Below are 24,648 nucleotides of genomic sequence, written 5' to 3' on the forward strand. Positions count from 1 at the left end.
ATGGAGCAAACAGACTGCAAACCTTATCAACCACTGTCAAAAGTCAAGCATGAAATGGATCTAGCTTATACCAGTTCTTCGGATGAGAGTGAGGATGGAAGAAAACCAAGACAGTCATACAACTCCAGAGAAACTCTGCATGAGTATAACCAAGAGCTGAGGATGAATTACAATAGCCAGAATAGGAAGAGGAAGGAGGTAGAAAAATCTACTCAAGGTATGTTTTTATTGGATTTTTATAACTAATATTACTTCTCATTAGGGAATGTTTGTATGTTTAAAACTGTTTCAAAAACAAATTTGCTGATGTTAACTGGTTAATAATTTGCACTGCTCAGTGAATCTGTTTCATATGCTAACCCAGCAGAGGTTGTGGGTTACATGTGCTTTCTAAGGATTATGCATGAATTTGGGTGCAACAATCCTCTTATCAGAACATTCAAAATTCGTCTAATCCTACAAATAGCCATTTACAGACTAAAGGATAAATAATTTATAGTAAGATGAAAAGTAAACAGCTAAGTGCTTTTCAAGCCATTGCCTATATGGGACAAAAGTCTCAAATAAATATGTGGTTCCTGAAAAAGCTAGCAGGATAGTGGAGACCACCAAACAAAGGTCCAGAATGTCAATCAACATATTGCAGAAACCTTGTGCTGCACAGTCTAAAGGGAAAGTAAGAATTTTTGGAGCCCCATGCCTTTTTAATCATATTTTGGAGATTTTTTTGGACAGCCTTGCCTACTCAATTATGAATTGACAAAAAAGTTTCTAACAAAACAGGTAGATAGAAATATGATTTCCTATTTCTTTTCTTTTGATAAACAGTATCAGACACTATTTTAACTATATAGAAAAATGGATAGACATTGGCACAGATCATTTGTTATGAATAAATTATGCTGAGATTTAAAAAAATAGATTTGTTTATCTAGTTTGATGGTTCTGAAAGTGTGAACCCTGACCTAGCAGCATTAGCATAAATTGGGAATTCATTAAAGGTACAAATTCTCAAGCCCCACCCCATACCTATTGAGTCAGAAATGCTGGGTGGAACCTAGCAATCTGTGGTTTAACAAGCCCTCCAGGGGATCTGTTGTACACTCAAGTTTAAAGACCATTCCTTTGAAATCTCTTTTACTCAGGTGCATTGATGATTTCATCTACTTGGGTGATTTCTAAATATTTATTTTTAGCTTAAACTTCTTCCTGAATTCTAGTCCTAAGTTTTCAGTTACCTGCTAGACACTACCAAATAAATAACACAGTGACTACTTCATATCAGGAAATCTAAAATGGAAACCATCATCTTAACACCCTCAATCCCAGTCCTCTTTCCATCACCAGACTTCTGATAATGATGCCCCCATATTCCCAGACAACCACCCATTTTTTATATCTTATGAGATGCCTCATCCTTCAGAAGAATTGATCACTACATCTCTCAAATTCACCTTCCCTCCATTCTTATCATCCTTATTGTCATTATATTTTCCTAGAATGTTTTTGTTTCCTAATTGATTTGCCTGTATCTCTGAACATCCCTCTTAAATCCCCATGCTGTGCTGTCTCTTTTTTGGAAGAGAAAGACTTGTTTTGGCAGTGCTGGGGATCAAACCCAGGGTCTTGTACCTGCTAGGCAAGCGCTATACCTCTGAGCTATATCTCCTTTCCCAAACTCCTTCTTGGATTGTCTTTGCCTGCTATCTCCCTTTATCCACATCCAAGCATCTTTCAAGACTTAACTTAAAAAAAAGAATCCTCTGCCACAGAACACTTGTTATACCAGCACCCCTATCACCATCAATATCCCACTAGGTAGGGAATTTCTTCCTCCATGAACTTTAAGTATACTTTATTTGTAACCCTTTCCTATGTCTCATTATGATCATATATATCCTCCTACATTGTACACTCAATGAAGATAAGGATCATGATTTCTTTATTGATATCTATTTTTCTATAAACCTTGCATGTAGTATATGCCTCATAATTGTTTTAAGGAATTAGTTGCTATCAAATGAAATGCAAGTGCTTACAATGCTTTAAAAGAGGCTTGTCAAATATTGCCTTTCAAATGCAGTCATTACAAAGGAAAATTACTGTGTTCTAATTAGTACTGAAATCTTACTTAAATTGAGCTAAAGATTTAAGATATTCATAATAACATTTAAATATATGTTAAATGTTTGTGATATTAACTGTATTACTCATTTTTATCTCAACATAATTGGTAAAGCTTTTATACTTGTCTTTTCAACTAATGTATTTGAATCTCTCCTATTTCTTTCAACTAAAGATTATGTACATTTGTTCTAAAATAACTTTCTTCTACCTACCTGACTGCTGATAAATGTTTTCCTATGGGGATTTTTTGGGTTTTATTATGCCATGAGAAAGGTGTAGTTTTCACTAAACTATTTCTCCATAAATTTGTCCTTACAGAAAATGAACTCCTAATTGTGAATTATGAGTGTGAGATGTGGTATAGAGTGGTTGACCTACTATTTTGTGAGTTTAAGAAAGAATGCACTCTGGTGACAGTTCTGAAAGTATAAACAACTTTGTGCAATGTCAGTATAAAAAGCTAGCCAGCCCCAGATTTTGTCTGTGCATTGTGATCAAAGGAATTTAGGGTGAGGGGAGTTTGTCTTGTGTGATGCCAGACTATCAAACTATCATTCTGAAGCAATAAGCTTTTATTTAGCATTTAATATGTATCAGGGCCCTGAGTCCTATGTTAGGGATGAAGATTTCTGCTTATAGGAAATTCATATGTGTTAGAGAAATAGATGTTCAAATAAATCATTGTAATTAAAAATATAAAAAGTTCTAGCTGGGTGCAGTGGTGCATGCCTGTAATCCTAGTGACTCAGGAGGTTGAGACAGGAGGATGGTGAGTTCAGAGCCAGCCTCAGCAATGGTAAGGCACTAAGCAACTCAGTGAGACCCTGTCTCTAAATAAAATACAAAATAGGGCTGGGAATGTGGCTCAGTGATTGAGTGTCCCTGTGTTCAATCCTCATTACCCACACTCAATATATACTTCTCCTGCTTATTCATGGCTTTAGTTTTGTTTTGCATGATTTCAGTTATCCAGTCAATTGAGGTCCAAAAATATTAACCAAGAAATTCCAGAAATAACAATTCATAAATCGTAAATGTTCAATTGTGTGCCATTCTGAGTAGTATTATGAAATCTCCCACCACACTTCTCTATCTTGCTGAAAATATGAATCATTCCTTTGTCCAGTGTATTCATGCTGTATATGCAACCCATCCCTTAGCCATTTTGTAACTGTTATCAGATTGACTGTTGTGGTATTTCTGGGCTTAAGTTCAAGTAATTTTTGTTTTACTCAATAATGATTATAAATCATAGGATTAGTGATGTTGACAATTTTGGTATACCAAAGAGAAGTCACAAAATACCTCATTTAAATGAAAAGGGGAACGTTCTTGACTTAAGGAAAGAAAAAGAATTATATGCTTTGGTTTTTAAAACCTGTGGTAAGAACAAAGCTTCTAACTATAAACTTGTGAAGAAGGAAAGAGAAATTCATGCTAGTTTTCCTGTTGCAACTCAAACCATAGAAGTTACAGCTACAACAATGATGGTGCTAAGTGAATATAGAAAATACATTAAATTTGTGGGTGGAAGACATGAACATAAAATGTGTTCCAACCAATGGCAACATTTTCAGCCAGAAGTATTGAGCCTCTATGAAGACTTCAGCAAGGGATCCTTGGAAACAAGTGACACAAAGACATTTGCTGAAAGAAAGGAATAGTTACACAGATTCAGGAATAGGTTTGGACTGAAAAATATATACATTGCTGGAGAGGTTACTACTGTTGATGTAGAAGCTGCTGTCTTATTTCTAGTAGAATTGAAGGAGTTGATTATGGAGAAAGGAAAACTATTCAAAGCACCTTTTCACTTGTGGTAAAATTGGGCTTTTCTGGAAGAAGCTGCTCATTAGAACCTATGTTCATGAAAGTGCAAAGGAGGCACCAGGGCATAAAACATGGAAAGACAGATTAACTGTGGTACTGTGTGACAATGCTGCAGGTCATGAGATAAATCCAGGCACAGTGTACTTAGGAAGTACTCACACTTTCTCAAAGACAACAACAAAAAAATATATCTGTTCATGATCCAGCAACATAATCAGAAAGTGTGAGTGACAGCCATTTTGTTTATGGAATGATTCCACCTATTCTTTTCCCAGAAGTGAAAAAATATTTGGAGGAGGAATGGTTAAAATTTAAATTCCCATTAATAATAGACTGTGCACCTGGCCATTCTAAACCCATTTGCTATGAAAATGAAAATTTTAAGATTGTGTATTCTCATCCATCAACATTTTCTGCTTTGGACAGCTAACCATCAACCTCATCATAACACAATGACACAAGATCACCCAAAGCAAATGATCCTCCTTCTGACATATCATCAGAAGGTTAGTAGCTTAACACTATGGCACAATGTCTGTCGTTCACCTCACTTCATGTCATCAAATAAGCATTGAATCATTTAACATCATTATGAAAGAAGGGTGAGTATATACAATAGGATACTTAGAGTGCACACACACGTATTGGCATAATTTCTATTACAGGATATTACATTTTTCCCTTTATTTATTGTTTATCTTATACTGTGCATAATTCATAAATAATGTTTATCATAGGTCTGTATGTTTAGGAAAAATAGTATATATAGGGTTTGGTGTTATTGAAAGTTTCAGGCATCCACTGGGAGTCCTGGAATATATTCCTCACAGATAAGGGGGAGCTACTCTATTGATAAAGTACCATAGCAGTACACAGGATAAAATAGCTAACTTCTTCAGGGGAATCAGTGTCTTTAAAAAGGTGATATTTGATCTAGGTCTTAAATTTTGAATGAGCATTTTACCAGGAGGACATTCCAAAAGGGTAGATTAGCAGGTGAAAAGTACAAAGCCATGAAAAGGTCTGAAAAGATGAAACATTCAATATGAATATAGCTAGAGCAAGGTACATTTGAGCCAGATCATGAAGTCTGGCTCATTTGGCATGATTTTTCATTTTTCTTTTCTTTCTTTTTTTTCTTTGCCTTTAAGAATGAAAAAATAAAACCATTCAATTGATGGAGAATTCCATCATGAATTATAATTTTTGGAATAAGAGTTGTACAGGAAATTTGTATAAGTATAGGCAGCAAAGCAGAAGACTGACTGCAGTTGGGAATAACCTGAAGCAGGGAGAAGATATATGAGGCCACTTAATTAACCTGAAATTAAGAATGGCAGTGGAATGGGCTGGGGTTGTAGCTCAGTGGTGGAACACTTGCCTAGCACATATGAGGTACTAGGTTAGATTATCAGAACCACATAAAAAAGAATGGCAGTGGAGGCCTAAACAATGGCTAAGGAGGTGAAGAAACATGTTCAAGAGATATTAGTGTGGTCAAGTTGAGAGGACTTGGTAATTGATTTATGTTCAAGGTTGAAAGAGATAAAAGAGTCAAGGATAACTCTAAAGTTTCAAGTTTGGGAAGTTGGGAGGATGGTGATCCATTTACCAAGAAAGGAACATAATAGGAGTGGGCCTAGAAGGGAAGATGGTGTGTTTCATTTTGGACATTTTAAGTTTAAGATCCTAATGTGACATCCAGACAGATTTTCCATCAGACAGTTGGGAATGAGTACCTACAGTTCAGGACAGATCTGGGGTATGGGTATAAACAGATTTGATCTCACAAGTGTCTTAGAGTAAGCAGTCTCACCCAGGGAAAGTGTAGAGGGTGAGACTAGAAAAGGTTAACAACAACCTGAATCTATCATCCATGAATTGACATGAACAGGTATTAAACCTATTTATAATTTTAGCCAGCACCATCCTTAAGTGCACACATATAAATTAATATATAAAAAATAGAAGCTGAATATCTGGATACTCAGGATGTCATCTGTCACTGATTGACTGATCTGCAAAGATACCTAATAAGGAAAATTTGTTACCATTGTAGGAGAGAAATGAATTACCCTGTTGGCAAAACATGGGCCTGGTTATCATCTTTTCTGTGAAGTCTAGTATCTTCTTTGTTATTTATTATATGTATTACTGCCTTAATCAAAGGAAATATTAACTTTCAAAAATATGTACCAGTGGTTTATATCTTGCACTAACCTAGTTGAAGTGGAGTTTAACTTCTTGTTTTTTTGAATTTTTATTTCTTAAATTGACATACCTATAATTCCAATAACTCAGGAGATTGAAGCAAGAGGATCACAAGTTGGAGGCTAGTCTGGACAGCTTAGCAAGACACTGTCTCAAAATAAATGTAAAAAGGGCTGGGGGTATAACTCAGTGGTGAAACTGCTTGCCTAGCATGCTTGAGGCCTTGGGTTCATTCCCCAGCACCATCAATAAATTGCCAGATAAAATTGTGAGTATTTAATGTGTATAGCATGATATTTCAAAGTGCTTATACATTGTAGATTCTCAAAACATCAAGTTTTAAGTCAGGAAGGAAGAAAGCAAACATAATATTGAATGGGCATTTGCTATAGTGCTAGGTACTGTGCTTGATACTTTGCAAGTTTATTAGCTGTGCAACCTCTTGTAGCTCTGAGCTTGTTTTCTTGACTGAAAAACTAAATTCTTCTTTTTCTTCTTCGTTGTTGTTGTTGTTGTTGTTGTCGTCGTCGTCATCATCATCATCATCATCATCTTACCTATTCTGTTCTAGGGCACTGCTAGGCATGGTGTTTCACATTTTCTCTTGATAAACACATTATGAGGTATGAGGTATTATCTTATCAGATGAGGTAACTGAAATTTAGAAATAACTTATCAGAGTTTCCATGCCTAAATAATGAGAGGATTGGAAATCAAGACTATGGCTCCAAAGTCCCCCATTCTTCTAACACTATATTGCCTCCCATACCTACCTCAGGGGATTGTGATAGGAAATGATTGCCATCACAAATGTGAAAATGTTTAAGAATTCAAAAAATGTTGCTGTCTTTCTACAGCAACCTTGGCAGCCTCTTTATGTTCCAGTGACCAAGAGTTTACAAAGAGTTTAAAAGGATGATATGCTATATAATTTACCATGACATATTTCTGAGTTTGATTCCACCTTTTAGAAAGTTAGTGTTTTATCCAATTCAGGGCTAATTTTGAGGGAATACTTTATTCCATCTTAAAGCATGTTCATATTCTTATCTTAATTTACCAAGAAAGTATCCCCCCCTTTCCCCTGCACACCTGGAGTACTATATTCTAAAACTGATATTCTTATCTTTCAAAAGTGTTTGAATGAAAGAATGGACACTAATCCAATATTATTCACAATTCTTTACCAATGAGCTCTATTAAGACTTATTTTATGAATTTGGAGTGTTGGATAGTATGCATAGTTTTTTTGGCAGTTCCCAAACGATCTCACTTGCAAAAGAAGCATCAACTAAGCAATTAGAATAAAACAAAAGAAAATATGAATATATGAATACATAAGCCAAATGACAATAATTTTAGTTATGAATGTTGCCCTATGATTTTTATACAGATAATAATAATTTTGAATGTAACTTTTTAACTGGGAGTAATTGGGACTGAAATGCCACCCATGTATAAAAAGGGGCGATGGTGAGAACTTTTACATATCACATAAGATCATATACCTAGACCCAAACATTTCACTTGTCCCTTCTTTTTTTTCTTTTTTTTTTTTTGTAGTGCTGGGGATTCAACCCAGGGCCTTGTGCATGCAAGGAGGCAAGCACTCTACCAACTAAGCTATATCCCCAGCCCCTCACTTGTCCCTTCTTAATCTGCTTTGGTGTGACTTCTTTTTGTCCTAATGCGATTTGTGTTTGGTTGATTGTTTTCCTCTTCACAATTACAATGTAAACCTGTAGGTCACACCATCGCCATCTGGTGGAAAAAATTAAAATTGCTGATATGTATTTACTGTCATGACATGAAGACAGTTTACCTATCATGCATCCATCCATCCATCCATTTGGTAATTTATTCATATATGCATCACCATTCATTTAGTGTCAACCATGTTCTAGGTACTGTGCTAGGTGGATGAACTTCACCTTGAAATGAACACACCCTCATGATTGTTATTTTCTCCCTCCTCGCCCCAGGTTAATGAACCACTTCATCCCACAACAAGAAGCTGCTTATGCAGCATTGCCACTTGTGGATATAACAAGTAGACAGAAGCCTAAACTTGAAACGTAAATTTCTTCGTTCTTATTTTAAGCATTTATCAGTATTTTAAACCACCCTTTGCTATCTGGATGACATCTATCTGGATGATTTGGATAACAGTTCCTGCAAAAAATCTTTTCTTGAAACAACTCTTAATCTCAGGATCTGTATTTCTGTAAAGATCACAGATCAGATGGCAGGTGTAATATTATGTAGCAAGACCTATAATATGAAAATTTCAATAACATTTGATCAAATATAATGAATTCTCTGCTGTGAACATGTTATTCCTATAGTTGTCCTAAGTTTCTAGCATACAAATGTATAATAACTGCTCTAAAAGAACTTAGACTATAAGAGAAAATTTAACCAAATCATTTAATAATCACTCCAATTGGCTCATGTCTTTCAGCCAGTAACATTTGTTCATGAAAACTTATCCCATAACAATTTTCTCATATATAGCATCTAAAACTGGAATGCAATGTCCATGCCAATTGTGCCATTACTTCCTCTACCTGTCCCATGGAAGATACTCCTAATTATTCATGGTGTTCTTGCCTGTTGAGCCCAGATGCAGGCTGACATGCTCTTCAGTATAACATTCCATTGCAAGCATTGTCAATCAATTAGAATCAATGAAACTCTAGAGTTGGGTGAAACCTATTTCCAATGAATGGTCTGCCTGTGCCGAGTTCTGTGTTAAATTCTGAAGAAACACAGGTGAATAAGAAGCAATTATTTCTCTCAAAGAATTCAGAATACAGTTTGGAAGACAGATATATATCAACAATACTGATGTAAAGTGATCAATAGTATAATAGTGGTATGTATAAAGTATATACTAAGGGGGGTGTAGAAGCTAGAACCATGTACTCTTTTTAGATAATTGTGCCAATGATTAAGAGAAATAATTTAACAATAATTCAGTATCAGGCACTGAGTAAGGTACTTTTTGATGTATTATGTTGTTTATTCTTCCCAACAATGCTAGGTGGTTGAGATCATTATTATGCTTATTTTACAAATGAATAAAACTGGGGTTGGGATCAAGGCAATTTGACATTAGAGCCCACTGCCATAACCAGTATGCACAAATAGACAGCTCTAAATTCACATGGCAGATTTTTTTTTGTGTGTGTATATGTGTGTGTGTTTGGAGTTAGTTAAAACTGTTAAAATGTCCATACTATCCAAAGTGATATACAGATTCAATACAATTACTATTAAAATTCTACTGTCATTATTCACAGAAATATAAACAGGTGGTTCTTGAAGTTGTAGGGGTAGGAGATTACATGCAGTGAGAATATGTACAGTAAGAAATAGAGCCACATAAGTTTAAAATAGTGAACAGAAAAGAAGTGGTCTTGAGATTTCAGAGACGAACCAAAGGAAGGCATATCACATAAGCTAGTAGAGAAGATTTTTTCCAGCAAGAATAAGTGACTACTATTTTCAGATGCTTCAGAATTAACAAGTAGAATGAAAATTGACAAAAGGCAGTAAAATGGGTGGTTTTGCAGATCTTTGCTAACTTTAGATCAGAGAGTTTCTACCTTGACTAGATATTAAAATCACCCAGAGAGTTCTACAAGTCTCAGTGTCAAGACTACTCCTTACATCAATTAAATCAGAATTTCCAGGGGGTAGGACCCATGCATTTAAAAAAAATAATCTCCTGGGCTGGGGATGTGGCTCAAGCGGTAGCGCGCTCGCCTGGCATGCGTGCGGCCTGGGTTCGATCCTCAGCACCACATACCAACGAAGATGTTGTGTCCGCCGAGAACTAAAAAAATAAATAAATAAATATTAAAAAATTCTCTCTCTCTCTCTCTCTCTCTCTCTCTCTCTCTCTCTCTCTCTCTCCCCCCTCTCTCACTCTCTCTTTTAAAAAAAATCTCCTTAGGGGATTCTTGTGTGCATCTGAGATTGGGATTCACTCTTTAGAGTAGGCAGTTTTAGTAGTCTTGGAAAAAGATGGCAAATCACAAGGATTTGAAGAGTACATAAAAGTGAATAAAATTGCTGGAATAAGGCTCTATTGGAGAATGTTTCAGGATCTCATTGCAACCCCTGAGAGTGAAAGTAATTCCAAAATAGAGTGACATGAAGTTAAAGAAGTCCATGGGAGGGGGGAGCTGGAGTTGTGGCTCGGTGGTAGCACACTCATCTGGCATGTCTGAGGCACTGGGTTAAATCCTCAGTACCATAAAAAATAAACAAATAAAATAAAGGCATTGTGTCTATCTACAACTAAAAAAATATTTTAAAAAAAGAAGTCCATGTCTTGATGTTCTCAATTTTCCTGGATAAAAAAGAGACAAGATTTCCTGCTCAATGTGTAGTTTGAGTGAAGAGCTTCAGATAAATAGTGAGAAAGGTTTCAGACTAGGCAAAGGGAAAGTTTTACATGCATATCTGGAGCCCACGTGAGGAAAGACTGAACATGGATATGTGGTAACATTAATGAAACCCATTAACTCCTGATGTCAATGTATTAGCAAATGAGTCACTTAGTAGGACTAATATTTGGAAATAATTCTCTATGAAGATTCTTTAACTTTATACAATTACTGATAATCATAGACATTTTACAAATTGTGATTATGCCTCTGACCATCAAGTCTCTTGTTGGGTCAGATTCTCAATTATATTTCTGCTTTTGAAGCCACATGTCTTTTTGCTTTCAGTCTGAAAATATTTCTTACCTCTGCACTATATGTAAGCCTACTTTGCTTGATGCTATGTTTAATGTTTTAATATTTCTTTGTAAATCTAGTTTTAAAGCTACCCATAATATGGGGGATGATTCTAGTGTTCTCTTCTTAAATAACGTTACTCAGTGGAATTTTGTATTGTCTTTGAGGATCTTCATATTTTCAGAAGGAAAAGACTAGCTGTCTGGCTAAGTGTCACATAGATGACTATCCCCTGGGAGGCAAAGCAACTATCCTTTTATGGGAATATAATTTGGTTCCTCCTCAAAGGGGATATCTGTTTCTGGGTTTGTGAAGACTAAGGACACAAGCTTTGTTTTGTTCCTCTTAACCTTTTGGGGCCCATTTACTGTATGGTTAATACAAAGAAAGAGACAAGGGTAAGTTGAATAATTTGAATGACAAACCAATAGATAACATGACTGAAGGAGAGACCTTAGGAGAATGATGAAAAACAGAGGTTGGTGAAATATGGAAGCAAGCAGTTGCTAAACCTGAAAAATAAAGTAAAAAGGCAGAAATTTGGTTCAATAGATAATAAGGAACCTCTACAGTATCTTGAAGGGTTTTAGTTCATAGGGTTGATTGAGATTTTTTTTCTGTATTACATGCTGATTCTCTTTTATTATAAAGTTCTGAGGAAAAGTTAGAATTGGCATTTTGAAATGTTGCTTTATATTCATTTCAACAGTCAAGAGCAGTTTTAAATATCTGCAAAGGCATAACTATGAGGTATGCCAATGTGTCCTGTCAGGAAATTGTCCTGTCAGAAAACTGTTATTGTGCTTTTTGGTCATCTGTGATGCAGAACTGGCATATATACAAATAAGTTCTATTTATTTTCAGCACTTTTTCTTTCTCATTATAATGTCTTAGAGGTGACAGAAGATAAATCTTGAATCCCTAGAAACCTCGGAAATATTCTCATTTGAAGCCTTTAAACTAAAAGCTGAGGCTTCTCTTATCCCATCAGTATAAACTGAACCATATGCAGTGCTATTCTGGTACCAATAATTCCTGTAACACATGAAGTATTTAATTTTATTACTCTCGAGTCTAACTGTTTGAGCAAATGACCCTTTGTGTCTTTTATGTCATGGAAAAAAGCCTTAGAAATGAGCTCAAAGGCAAAAATATTAATAAGGACACGCCCAAACCTTTCATAGAATTTAAAGGTTTGAATTAAGAATCATTTCTCAAGCTTCAACTGAGACAGTTAGAAGACTTCACTACTAAAGTCCAATTATGTCTTCTCATTAATGGTTCAACTCCAGAGTTTCAAGAACACTTAGAAAAATTATCACAATTACATACAAGCAGGCTGAATGCTAATGTGTCTCAAATTAATCAATAAATATGGCCCCAAATCACCTTCTCTAATTGGAAAAAAGCAGTCCATGGCTTTAATAAATGGAGCAGTCACAAGAAATGAAGAATTTTGTTATATATTTTAGTGCTTCATACACATTTCTGTCATATTTTGTAATCACACACACACACACACAGAACAATGCAGTGGATCAATTTATAACAGAATTGCACTCTGATTTTTTTCTATTGATTGCCCTTTCTTAAGCAAGACATACTTGTGTATAATACAAGACAAATTAGAACAGAAGCAGCATCTCAAATTCATGCATGGATACTTATGCCTCCGTTGCTCCTGTAGATTCCTATCTCAAGTATTCTAAGCCCCAGGTATGCTTAGAAAGTGTTGGCAATAGTTGGCAATAGTTTTGCAATGGTTACTCTCAGATTACCCATTGGATAGACAGCAATAAAGCTGATTTCTGAAGCATCCAAACTGTAGCATGTAGCCAACATGGTCAGTTAGTATGTTCTTTCCAAACCACATTTGAATTGGCAAAGCCAGTACATTTTACTGATCGACCATGGAACATGTCAGATCACTTTGACTTAAAAATACTAGTGGGCTGGTTGTGTCATATTTCTGCCACCACATTTTATAGAATTTACTTTAGAACTTGGGATAATATTTGACACCTACTAGTATTCAATAAATATTTATTGGACAAATACATTTATTAAATGTATATCACTGAGCATCTGGTAAGTAATTGGAAAAAAAGGCTCAAATTTGAATATTGTCCACATTGATTGATAATTACCTTTATTTATTATTTTCAGGGAAAATTACTATAGTTTTATCATATGGTGCTTTCTCTGAATGATGTGTCTGAGAAAAGTATGTGGTAGTTTTAGTATCTGAAGTATTACGACTTGATAAAGATTGTCTAAATAAAGTACACAACTGAATCATGATTTCATAATTTTTTGCAGTTAATAAGATTTAGCCTAAAATTCAGTGACAAATACTTTCTAACATGTATGAATCTGCTTTTTTCCAAATGCCTTCAGTTGGGTTTGGATATGGAATTGGTTTAAGACGTGTATGTGTGTGTGTGTGTGTGTGTGTGTGTGTGTGTGTGTGTGTGTGTAGAAGGGTGATATTCTGGTCAGTTACTTCTGCTTTTAGCACACTAGATTTTAGACATAGAAGCTATTGAAGAATGGCCACAATGTAGAAATAAAAAGAATCTGAAAGCTTAGAGGTAGCTTTGTATCTTTTTCACTATTATCCATTCCAACTTCCAGGGGTAAAGGGAAAAAGAGATACCCTAATTAAATGACACCCTTTATTGTTTTGGTTTTTGTTAGTGGTTGTAATGTACTAATATGATCATCTAACATGTATGTGTATATATATATATATATATATATATATATATATATATCTCATATTTGCATGTTTCTGTGTATTGTGGGATTGATATTTATACTTTAATGTAAACTTTGGGGCTTATGTTGTTAGAATTGTTCCTTCATAAGAATGTTGCAAAGGCTCACACAACAATCTGAATTTAACATGATCCAGAAGTACATTGCTTCTGGATTCAACAAAAATATCATCAAAAGTTACTTTTTAAAATAAACTAAACAGACTTCCTATAAGCCTTTTTTTGGTAAAATACTTGCACCTTTGCTAAAATAAAGCTTTAAAACACAGAATCTATAAAAAGAACACAATTAAGCAGTTTTTATTACTCAGGTTCAGAACCAAAGTTCAAAGCACTTAAAATTGAATCACAAATGCTGCCAAGGGCCTTCAGAGAATATGTCTATCAGTCAGGACCACACTAAGCCTGCTCCCCTAAAAGATGCATAAAATTTGATTCTATTTTTGTCCTATCACCAAACTTTCCTGATAGTATGCTGTGCTGATTTTTCCATCCCTACATAATAAAAAATATAATTTTTCATTCTATATACAATTATCACCAGAGTTCAACATGGCAATTGCTATTTTCCAAAAAGAGGCATTCAGTAATTAGTTGATCCTGAAGCCCCAGAGAAATTTCTACCATTTGGCATTGCTAAGCATATTTTATAAAAGTTCCATCAGTAACACTTCAAGTCCCCTTTCCCTTGTCCTGTCCTTGGAGAATATGCATTATAATCAGCTACCTTTAACCGGTATCTGGACACTTTGACATTGTGCAATACCTTGCACATAATTGTTTAGACATTTAACAAATATTCAGTAAACTGAGTTAAAAAATTGAGTATCTTTGTTTTGATGTATTTGATGCTGAATTATTCAGGGTGGTATAATAGAAACAATATTGACCTAACAGCAATTTAGGTTCAAATTGATCTTTTACTTAATAGCCTAGTGTCATCACAGAATAAGTGTTTAGCAAATATTTCTTGAATGAATGAATCGAATTAAGTGAACGAAACCTTAAACACCTCTTACCCTGCAACACTTGTAGTTGGTTCCTATCACTTTCCATCCTGCATAAAGCATGGCTTTCCTCTGAAGCTACTGTTTCTCTGTCAGTCATTCCTTTGGAGACTTCACTATTCTACACTCCACAAACCTAAAACTTTACTACAGCACTGAACTCCTTTGTCCTTATGCTAAAAGCCAATCAACCTCAATAAAAAAATAAAACTCCTTATAGATGGTATAGCTCTACCATTATCAACCTTACAGCCACAATCCCTTGTTTATTTAATGTTTTGAAATATTTAACATTTGTGGGTAATCATTTCTTTAATGTTTTAAAATGTGCAAAATTCTTCCTATTGATTCCAGTTTGGTACATTCCTGGGTACATTTGTGCCAACTTTCATCTCTGACTGAAGCACTGCTTCTAAACCCATTCTTTCCCTGTCTTCACCTGGTTAGGGCCTTCTTAACCTTCAAGTGTCCACTGAAACACTGTCTGCTCTGAAATGCCTTCCTTGGATTTGTAGAGTCTTGGCTTATGCCACTTCTATGTGCTCCTATACACTCTACTTATTACTACCATGGCTCCAATCACTGTATATTATAATTGACTATTGTTTGTATCTTTGATTTGACTGTAAACTTCTTAAGGTCAGAGATCATGTCTTATCCCCTTTTCTAAACTCTGCTGCATAGTAAGTGCTCAATGAATTAATTGTTTAAATGAAATTATATTTTTTAAAGTTATATTTCCACTTATATAAGGTGAAGATAAAATTTCCTTATGGTGGTACAGAAGATCAACTGAGATTGTACACATAAATCATTCTAAAAACTGCCAGGACACAAATATTATTCATGATTATCAAATAATTTCACAGGTGACTTCAACTCACAGATTGCCAATTACATACATTTTCAGAGAGTGATGTCCTCAGCATTCATACTATCTAGGAAATTGTGTCATTGGAAACAACAGAAACAATTAGAATTTTATACATGGGAGTAAGGGAGCCTCCTATCTCCCCACCAGCTAATTTAATTTCATTGAGGATCACAGGTTCTCAAGCCTGTGCTCTATAGTTTAAGATATGAATGGTGGAAACAAGTTTTACAAGATGTTCAGCCCTGTAATGGTGACTAGAGTTGTAACACCTCTGATTAAACTGCTGTGAAACACCAGAGAATAATTTTCAGTTCAGATCTTCTTGAGAATATCTCTGCTAAAAAGTGACATGATGAATATCAGATAATGAAATTTTAAATCATGAAAGAGTATTGATGAAAATGAAATTCCTAAAATCCATCTTTTTCAGTAGTGTAGTCATGCACATTAACCAGTTGGATTAGAAAAGTCTAACTCTGCTACAACTCGCCCAAATCATCATGGCTTTTATAGGTTCTGAAACTCTATGCAAAGTAGTTTGGCTGCAGAACCTGTGTTCCCTCTGATACTTACTGATGGCATTGACCTCAAAAATGGGGTTTTAATGACTCTTCAGCAGCAGATGAGTGTTTCCCTGTCGGGTTTTCATCACCATCTACTGCCTTCATGCCACAAACCTATTTGAAAGAGTTAATGATCCAATCTTATTTCAGTTACTATAATTATATACCCATATTTTCCCAAAATTCTGTGCATTCTAATAGATCCATTATATTTGGAACACTCAGGAACTGAACAAATTAGTCTGAAAAGTTTTCTTCATTTGTTGACTATAGGAAGCACAATCTATTGATATTGTTGTTTGAATAAATAAAAATACTGCTTTTTAGTTTATAATCCTGATGGCATTCCTAACTAAGCATCCAGTAGATTATTTTATAATTAAGTCTACTTAAAGTGAGAATGGGAGAGTTTCTAATCTTCTAGGGGATTTTTTTTCTTCTTCTTTGAAAGATTATGATAACTAGAATTGGTACCTCATAAAATGCCCAAATCAATATTGCTATTGACTTAATCCACAATAAGAGGCTTAACTTCATAGGTGACTTCTGATCAGCTGAAACAAAACAAAAATCAGTCTCTTGGGAGTTCCCAAGTTTAAAATAAAGTTAAAAGCTGTTGCACAAAAACAAATGTATCCAAACTAAAAGGACAGCATGGAGGGACCTTGTAAACAATTATATTTCAGCAAATATATCCTCATATTTATCCATTGTCAAGAATAAATTAACTAATATTTATTATTTGTCAGACATTATACATGGTCACATCTAATATTTAAAACAGCCCTATGTCCTAAATATTAGTGCTCTATCTGATGTGCATGTGGTAAAAAATTTCTTCCCAAATTTTAGGCTTTCTATTCACCTCATTGATTGTTTCTTTTGCTGAGAAGAGATTTTTAGTTTGTATCCAACCTTTTATTAATTCTTGAATTTAATTCTTACGGTATAGGAGTCTTATTAAGGAAGTTGGGGCCTAATCCAACATGATGGAGATTTGGGCCTACTTTTTTTTCTAATACATGCAGTGTTTCTGGTTTAAGTTGAGTTTTGTGCATGGTGAGAGATAGGGGTTTAAATTCATTTTGTTGCATATGGATTTCCAGTTTTCCCATCACCATTTGTTGAAGAGGCTATCTTATTTCCAATGTATGTTTTTGGTGCCTTTGTCTAATGTAAGATAACTGTAATTATATGGGTTAGTCTTTGTGACCTCTATTCTGTACCATTTGTCTAACAGTTTATTTTGGTGCCAATACCATGCTGGTTTTGTTACTATTGCTCTGTAGTATAGTTTAAGGTCTGGTATAGTGATGCCACCTGCTTCACTCTTCTTGCTAAGGATTGCTTTAGCTATTCTGGGCCTCTTATTTTTCTAGAAGAATTTCGTAACTGCTTTTTCTATTTCTATGAGGAATATCATTGGGATTTTAATTGGAATTGTATTAAATCTACATAGTGCTTTTGATTTGACAATATTATTTCTGCCTATCCAAGAACAAGGTGGATCTTTCCATCATCTAAGGTCTTCTTTAATCTTTCTTTAGTGTTCTATTGTTTTTATTGTAGAGGTCTTTCACCTCTTTAGTTAAGCTGATTCCTAAGTATTTTAATTTTTTTGAGGCTATTGTAAATGGGATACTTTCCCTTATTTCCTTTTCAGAGGATTTGTCACTGATATACAGAAATGCCTTTGATTTATGGGTGTTGATTTTATATTCTGCTACTTTGCTGAATTCATTTACTAGTTCTAGAAGTTTTCTGGTGGAAATTTTTGGGTCTTAGAATCATATCATCAGCAAATAGTGCTAATTTGAGTTATTCTTTTCCTATCTGTATTCTTTTAATTTCTTTCATCTGTATAATTGCTGTGGCCAGTGTTTTAACAGACTCTTCTCAGGAGAAGATATACAATCAATCAACAAATACATGAAAAACTGTTCAACATCTCTAGCAATTAGAGAAATGCAAAGCAAAACTACTCTTAAGATTTCATCTCAGTCCAGTCAGAATGGCAGCTTATATTAAGAATACAACAACAATAAGTATTGGCGAGGATGTGGGGGAAAAGGCACACTCATACATTGCTGGTTGGGACTGCAAATTGGTGCAGCCAATATGGAAAGCAGTATGGATAATCCTTGGAAATCTGGGAATAGTACGACCGTTTGACCCAGCTATCCCATCCTTGATCTATAAAAACATCATACTATAGGGACACAGCCACATCAATGTTTATAGCAGCACAATTCACAACAGCTAAACTATGGAACCAACCTAGATATCCCTCAGTAGATGAATGGATAAAGAAAACGTTATATATATATATACACAATGGAATATTATTCAGCATTAAAAGAGAATAAAATCATGGCATTTGCAGATAAATGGATGGAGTTGGAGAATATAATTCTAAGTGAAGTTAGTCCCCCCAAAACAAATGCTTAATGTTTTCTCTGATTTAAGGATGATGATTCATTATGTGGCTGGGGGGTGGAGCATGGGAGAATTAGATGGACTCTAGATAGTGCAAAGAGGAGGGAGGGGAAGGGAGGGGGCATGGCGGTAGGAAAGGTGGTGAAATGAGATGGACACCATCACCCTAAGTATATGTATGAAGAGAAGAATGGTGTGACTCTACTTTGTGTACTACCAGAGATATGAAAAATTGTGGCTCTATATGTGTAATATGTATTGTAATGTATTCTGCTGTCATATATGACAAACTAAAATTAAAAAAAAAACCAGCCCTATGTCATTTAGATACACTTCTTTTTAATATTTATTTTGTAGTTTTAGATGGACAGAATGCCTTGGTTATTTTTTTGTGGTGCTGAGGATCGAACCCAGTGCCTCACGCATGCGAGGCAAGCACTCTGCCACTGAGCTACAGCCCCAGCACCTGGATACACTTCTGATCCCAATTTTGCAGTTACAAAATTGAGGTGTAGGGAAGAAGGTTAATTTTCCCAAGATTGAACGTATGTCTGCTGGCCACTGAAGGTTATGTTCTTAATCAATATACTATATATGTTAAAAGATATTCATAAAATATAGTAGTTGATATTCAAATGGGTCTATAATGGATGATGATGTTTTTTATTCCATTAGAAATATGTGTTTGGGGAGGCTGGTAGAGCACTTGTCTAGCACGTGTGAGGTGCTGGGTTCAATCCTCAGCACCACATAAAAATAAGTAAATAAAATAAAGGCATTGTGTCCAACTACAACTAAAAAAGTAAAATAAAATAAAATAAAAAGAAATATGTGTTTGGTTTTGCTAGTGTGATTTTCAGGTATAACCTGAGATGTGTGCACCTTAATATAAAAAATCTAATATGATTTCCATTAGGCCAATATAACTTGCAAGATAACTGTGAAAAACCAAAATATATTCTATAGCCAAGGGAAAAAATGTCATTTTCTTGCCTAGACAGCTATGTAGTATAAAGATCAAATTCTCTATTTTGTTCTAACATTATGCACTAACTACCTAAATTAACTAAGCCAGAGATAATTTACTCATTGATAACCAATTTATTCCAAGGTCTTAAGTTTAAAAGCCTTGCTTCTTTTGAAGTTCATAACATCTGACTTTTGTTTTCTCCTTTTTACCTCATTAAAATGGTCTATCAATCTTCAGACTGGCAGGCATTTTCAGTATCTTATTGTTGCATTATATTCTTCTTCACTTCATTTCCTAGTATCTGCAGGAAAGCCAATGTTCAGGTAAATATTTTTTCTAATCCCTAAGCCTTATAGTTCCTTGACATCCTCAGAAAATGCTCTTGTCATGATCATCAGTGCCTCCATGGTGCTAAAAGCAATGGTCAATCCTTAGTTTTCATTTTGACTTTTCAGCAGCATTTGATGATCACTCTTTCACTTGGTTTTTAGGATATCATATCCTTCTGAGTTTCCTTCTATCCAATTTAATATTCCTTCTCACTTTCCTTTATTGGATCCTTTTCATCTTTGCAACCATTAAACATTGGAGGGCGTGATGACCTAACCTTCAAACCTCTTCTCTTTCCTTTGCTGCACTTACTCTTGTGATCAGAATATCCTGACTCATGCTATTAATACCATTTAAGTGCTGAAAAAGTTTACCTCTCCCCCCAAATTCATATTCATATATCTAGCTTCCTATATCTCTACTTGGATATCTAATAAGAATTTCAAAATTAACATATGTATATTGTATATCACTTGATCTCCACCTCAAATTTTCTCATCCCACTTTTGAATTCCAGCTGTTGTTGCAGGTACTAGCTGCATCAGACATAGATGAACAACATCTCTTCTCAGTTATCTGTCTATACCAGATAGCTCTAACTTATTGCGGTTTCTGCTATCTGTATATGAAATGCCTGTTGCAACCCATTCAGCCATTCTGAGGCATGTGTAAATATAGAAATGTGAGAGAGTTAGCACATCTTGGTACAACTATTGACATAGAGGAAAAAGAGAGCCATTCCTTACTATCTCCCTCTTCTGTGTTCCAACAGACAACTTTCCAGCTATTTTACAAGCTCTTCAGAAGGGCCACAGTAAGATTAAACTTCATGCCTAGAGCTGTGACCAGCTCAAAAACTCACCCTTCAGTTGGCTTTTCTTACTTCCCTTTTTCGGTTTTACTTGTCCTCCATTTCTGTTTTGGGAATCACTTCACAGTGCATTGTATCACATTCTGCTTCTGGAGATACCCAGGCTGAAATATATTCAAAATGCCTGACTCTCCATTCAAAACCTGTACCCCCATCCTTCTCTATCTCAAATTCTGACAACACTTTTCTCCAGGTCCTTATTTCAAAACTTTGGCATGGTTCCATATTTCATCTACTTTATCAACAATACTTTGTTATCTTTACTTATAAAACATACTCAAAATCTGACTACTTCTCATTGTCTTCTTTGCTACTGCTCTGGTCCAAGCCATCATCAGTTTTCATATTGACTTTTGCAATAGTCTTCTAACTGATTTCCATTCTTCTGTCCTTATTCCCCTACAGTTGACTCAAATATATATATATATATATATATAATAGCCAGAATGATACTTTTTAAACCAGAGACAGATCATGTCGCTCCCCTCACTTAGAACCAAGAACTTACTAATGTGACTTCCCTTTCTATTTAAGACGCCCATCTCCTACTATCTCTTCCTAATTCATTCTGTTGTAACTATTATATGATGTTTCTTAAAAGTAAGAATATTTCTGCCTTTGCAGTCACTATTCCCTGTCTGCCTGAAATGTTCTTCCTCTTATGAAGAACATAAGAACATAAGAACATAAGAACATGTCTATCAGTCTTGGTCTCTCACCTGATGCAGATACTTAATCAGATATTACCATCTCAGTGAGGCATTTCCTGACCGTGCTATTGGAAATAGCCATCCTCCCATACATATCATTTTTCTTTCTTTTTTTCACTTATCACTTAGATAACCATATAATTTATTACACAAACTGGGAAATTTTTAAGAGTAAATGGGTACTCTAGGAAGAATTACACTAAGACCACAGGTATAAACCAAAACTGAGAAAGACTGATATTATTATGGTCACCCTACTTATCAGCATCTAATATACTATTTGACTTATTTTTTATTTATACTTTATTTACTTAAACTTATATATACACACACACACACTACACCTTATGTATGCCTTATCTGGAGTAAACTGTATATTTTGTCATATTTAGTAGTATATTTTTATTTTATTCATTTATTTTCTGTCTTTCTCATTAAAACAAAGTTTTGTGAAAGCAGGAGTTTTTGTTCTCAATCTGATCCCTGTTGTCAGAACTGTGTCTGAATGTACTATGCATGTGGTAAAAATTTATTTAATTAATGCAAACCAATGGAATACTAAAATAGGATCTGGCACATCATTAGCTCTCAATTAATGTTAGTTATTATCAATACTCATTATTATTGTTATTGTTCTTTGTCATCAGCACACAATTAGCTCTCAATGTTAGTTATTATTATCAATGCTTAATATTATTATTCTTTGTCATCAAACAAAAGTGATTGCTTTTAGCTCTGAGAATGATGTTTCTTGGGTGGCATTACTCTATTTTATTTACTCTTCAGTAATATTTTCATAGGCTACCTATATTGAGATGCTTGCAACTGCCAAATAATTTTTATTTAAATGGTTTGCTCTCCTACAGCTTTTTAATCAGAATGTCTAGTAGTTGTGTGATTGCAGTCCTTTGTGATTCATGACATACCAATAAATTGTTATTTTACATATCAGGATAGATAAAAAATTAGCTAGTAAAACCTAGTGTGAGCTTGTATTAAAAATACATTCGATTAATTTATTTAAAGTCCAGTTGTGAACATTTTAAAAGATGCTTGAACTTCTAATTGTAAGAATATATAAAATAATTCTTGTATACCTAATCCAGTTGGAACTGTGGCTAAAAATAGCTTAGAAGAGTGATTTTGAGTTCTTTCAGTAGAATTCTAGAAATGCAAATTCAGATAATTGTAATGATCAATCATTTACTGGTATGTTAATTTCTTAATGCATTCAATTTATCAGCAGCAGGTTTTTTCCTAATTCTAAAGAAGCAATGCTTAATTCTCTTTTTACTGATTAATTGTGGAGAATTATACTTCTGGCAGTTGACAAAGGGACTTACATGGCTTGCTTCAATACCATTCAAGACATAGGTAAATAACAAAAGTAAACAATTCGTGAGAAGTGGAAACATAATTAACAGCATTCTTATGAATATTTGTCTCCTCTCACAAAAATCCTAGCAAGCTGTGGCAAGAGCTTCCAGTTTTCTTTGGATGAGAAGTACTTGTTAACTAATTAATGTATAATCCCAAATGATCCTTAAACATCAAAAAATTGACATTGTCCAATTAGCTAATTCAATTGGACAAGCATTATGGAGCATTTACTATTCAAGTGATTTTCTTTTGGTCACACACACAAATTTAATATAGCAGGACCCCTTCATAAAGTTCATGTTGGAAAGTATAACTGATAGCTTTTTTATTTTGGCTTTTGATTTACTGAGATTATTTATTTCAAGACAGAATTTTCTCTACAGTACATCTGTAGCCTTATAATCGTAGGCTATGTTATAATAGGATTGTGCTTTATTGAGAGAATGGATGAATTGATACTTGGTAAGTTCTTTCATTTTAATACTGAATTCCATGCTGAGGAGCCTTGTCTTCTAACCTTTTGTGCAGACAGTGTCCCTTATTCCCATTTTGCCCCCCTTTTGGATTGCTTCTACTATATGGTCTACCAGAAAGATCACATCACTGGGTCAAGACTCATGCTTTCAATTTTGCTTCATTCACTCACTGAATGACCTGAGGTCTTCTTTTAACTGCCTTTACTAGTATATTAATAGTCACCTGGGGTCTTGTGGCACAGTTAATCAAAGTCCTAAAAATAATTTGAAATGTACAGCCCTCTCTTCTGCCCCTAGAGAGAATCTTTGAACCAAAGAAGAAAAGTAGAATGGAAAGGGAGATTTGCTAGGATAATCAACAATATCTCTGTGTGATGATTTTTCTTTCAGACTTTCCTCTCTGATCCTCCTTAGTCTCCTAAAACTGAAATAATCATTTCATGAAAGTCTTCTTTATAATTTCTCATTTGAAGAACAGACCTTAGAAAGTGACAAGAATGTTATCTATTTGAAATAGAAATAATAAAGATTATGATATTTCTTTATGAGACTTGTGTTGAGATTTAAAAAAAATCCAGAAATGACTTCCAAGTTATATGCTTATCATATAACATCAGTTTGATACGCATGTAGAAATGGTTGAGCAGAAGTGATTGAACTCTAGCAATATCTAAATTGTAACAAGGAGTCACCTAGAAATTTAGTTCTCCTCTAAATTACTTTGTTGTCTCTTTTCCCCCACTCTTTTTATGTCTTTTTCCAATGCCATTACCATTATTCAGTGGCTTTCTGTTACCATTAGTAGACTTTTAACCTTATCAAAATAACTGAAAAATTCAAAGGTTCATCTTTGAGCTATTCATAGTGAGCCCAGTGGAAAATATGCTCAAGGTAGACTTTGGTATGCTTTAAGCACATTAATCTATGGGGGGGGGGTTGGGGAGGATTTCAGAACTTTTGTGTTTCTATTGGCAGTGAAGTAGATACTGAGGAAAGGTGAAAGATGTGTTGGAACGTGTCCAGGTATGATGATAGTATAATAATCTAGAGGAATAGATGATGAGGTATTTAACTTAGGCATTGAATATCCAAATAAAGAAAATAAGACATAGGTGACAGACAGATTAGTATTGCAGACTTAAGTGACTGACTGGATGTGAGACAGAAAGGAAATCAATATTTCTATCTTTGATAAAAATTGGTAAAAGGACAGAAAACTAGTAATCAAGGTACAGGAAGCAATAAATGCAGAATGTTTGAGAAAAACTATTCTCTTTTGAACTTGACTTTTTGGGACTGTAGGTTCTCCATGTAGAAATATCTAGTATGAATTTA

General features: G+C 34.6%; 1 protein-coding gene across 3 annotated transcripts in view; it reads left to right on the top strand.

Moving 5' to 3' along the window:
- The window catches only part of Tenm1 (teneurin transmembrane protein 1), a 556,980-nt gene continuing 532,332 nt past the window's right edge, over positions 1 to 24,648 (top strand). For all 3 annotated transcript variants that reach the window (XM_077793578.1, XM_077793579.1, XM_077793580.1), the window contains exon 1: positions 1 to 217. In XM_077793578.1, the coding sequence (XP_077649704.1) occupies positions 1 to 217 (217 nt within the window). The remainder of the gene's footprint in view (positions 218 to 24,648) is intronic.

The sequence above is a fragment of the Urocitellus parryii genome, chromosome X (genome assembly GCF_045843805.1).
Source record: "Urocitellus parryii isolate mUroPar1 chromosome X, mUroPar1.hap1, whole genome shotgun sequence".
In the NCBI taxonomy this organism is placed as follows: domain Eukaryota; kingdom Metazoa; phylum Chordata; class Mammalia; order Rodentia; family Sciuridae; genus Urocitellus; species Urocitellus parryii.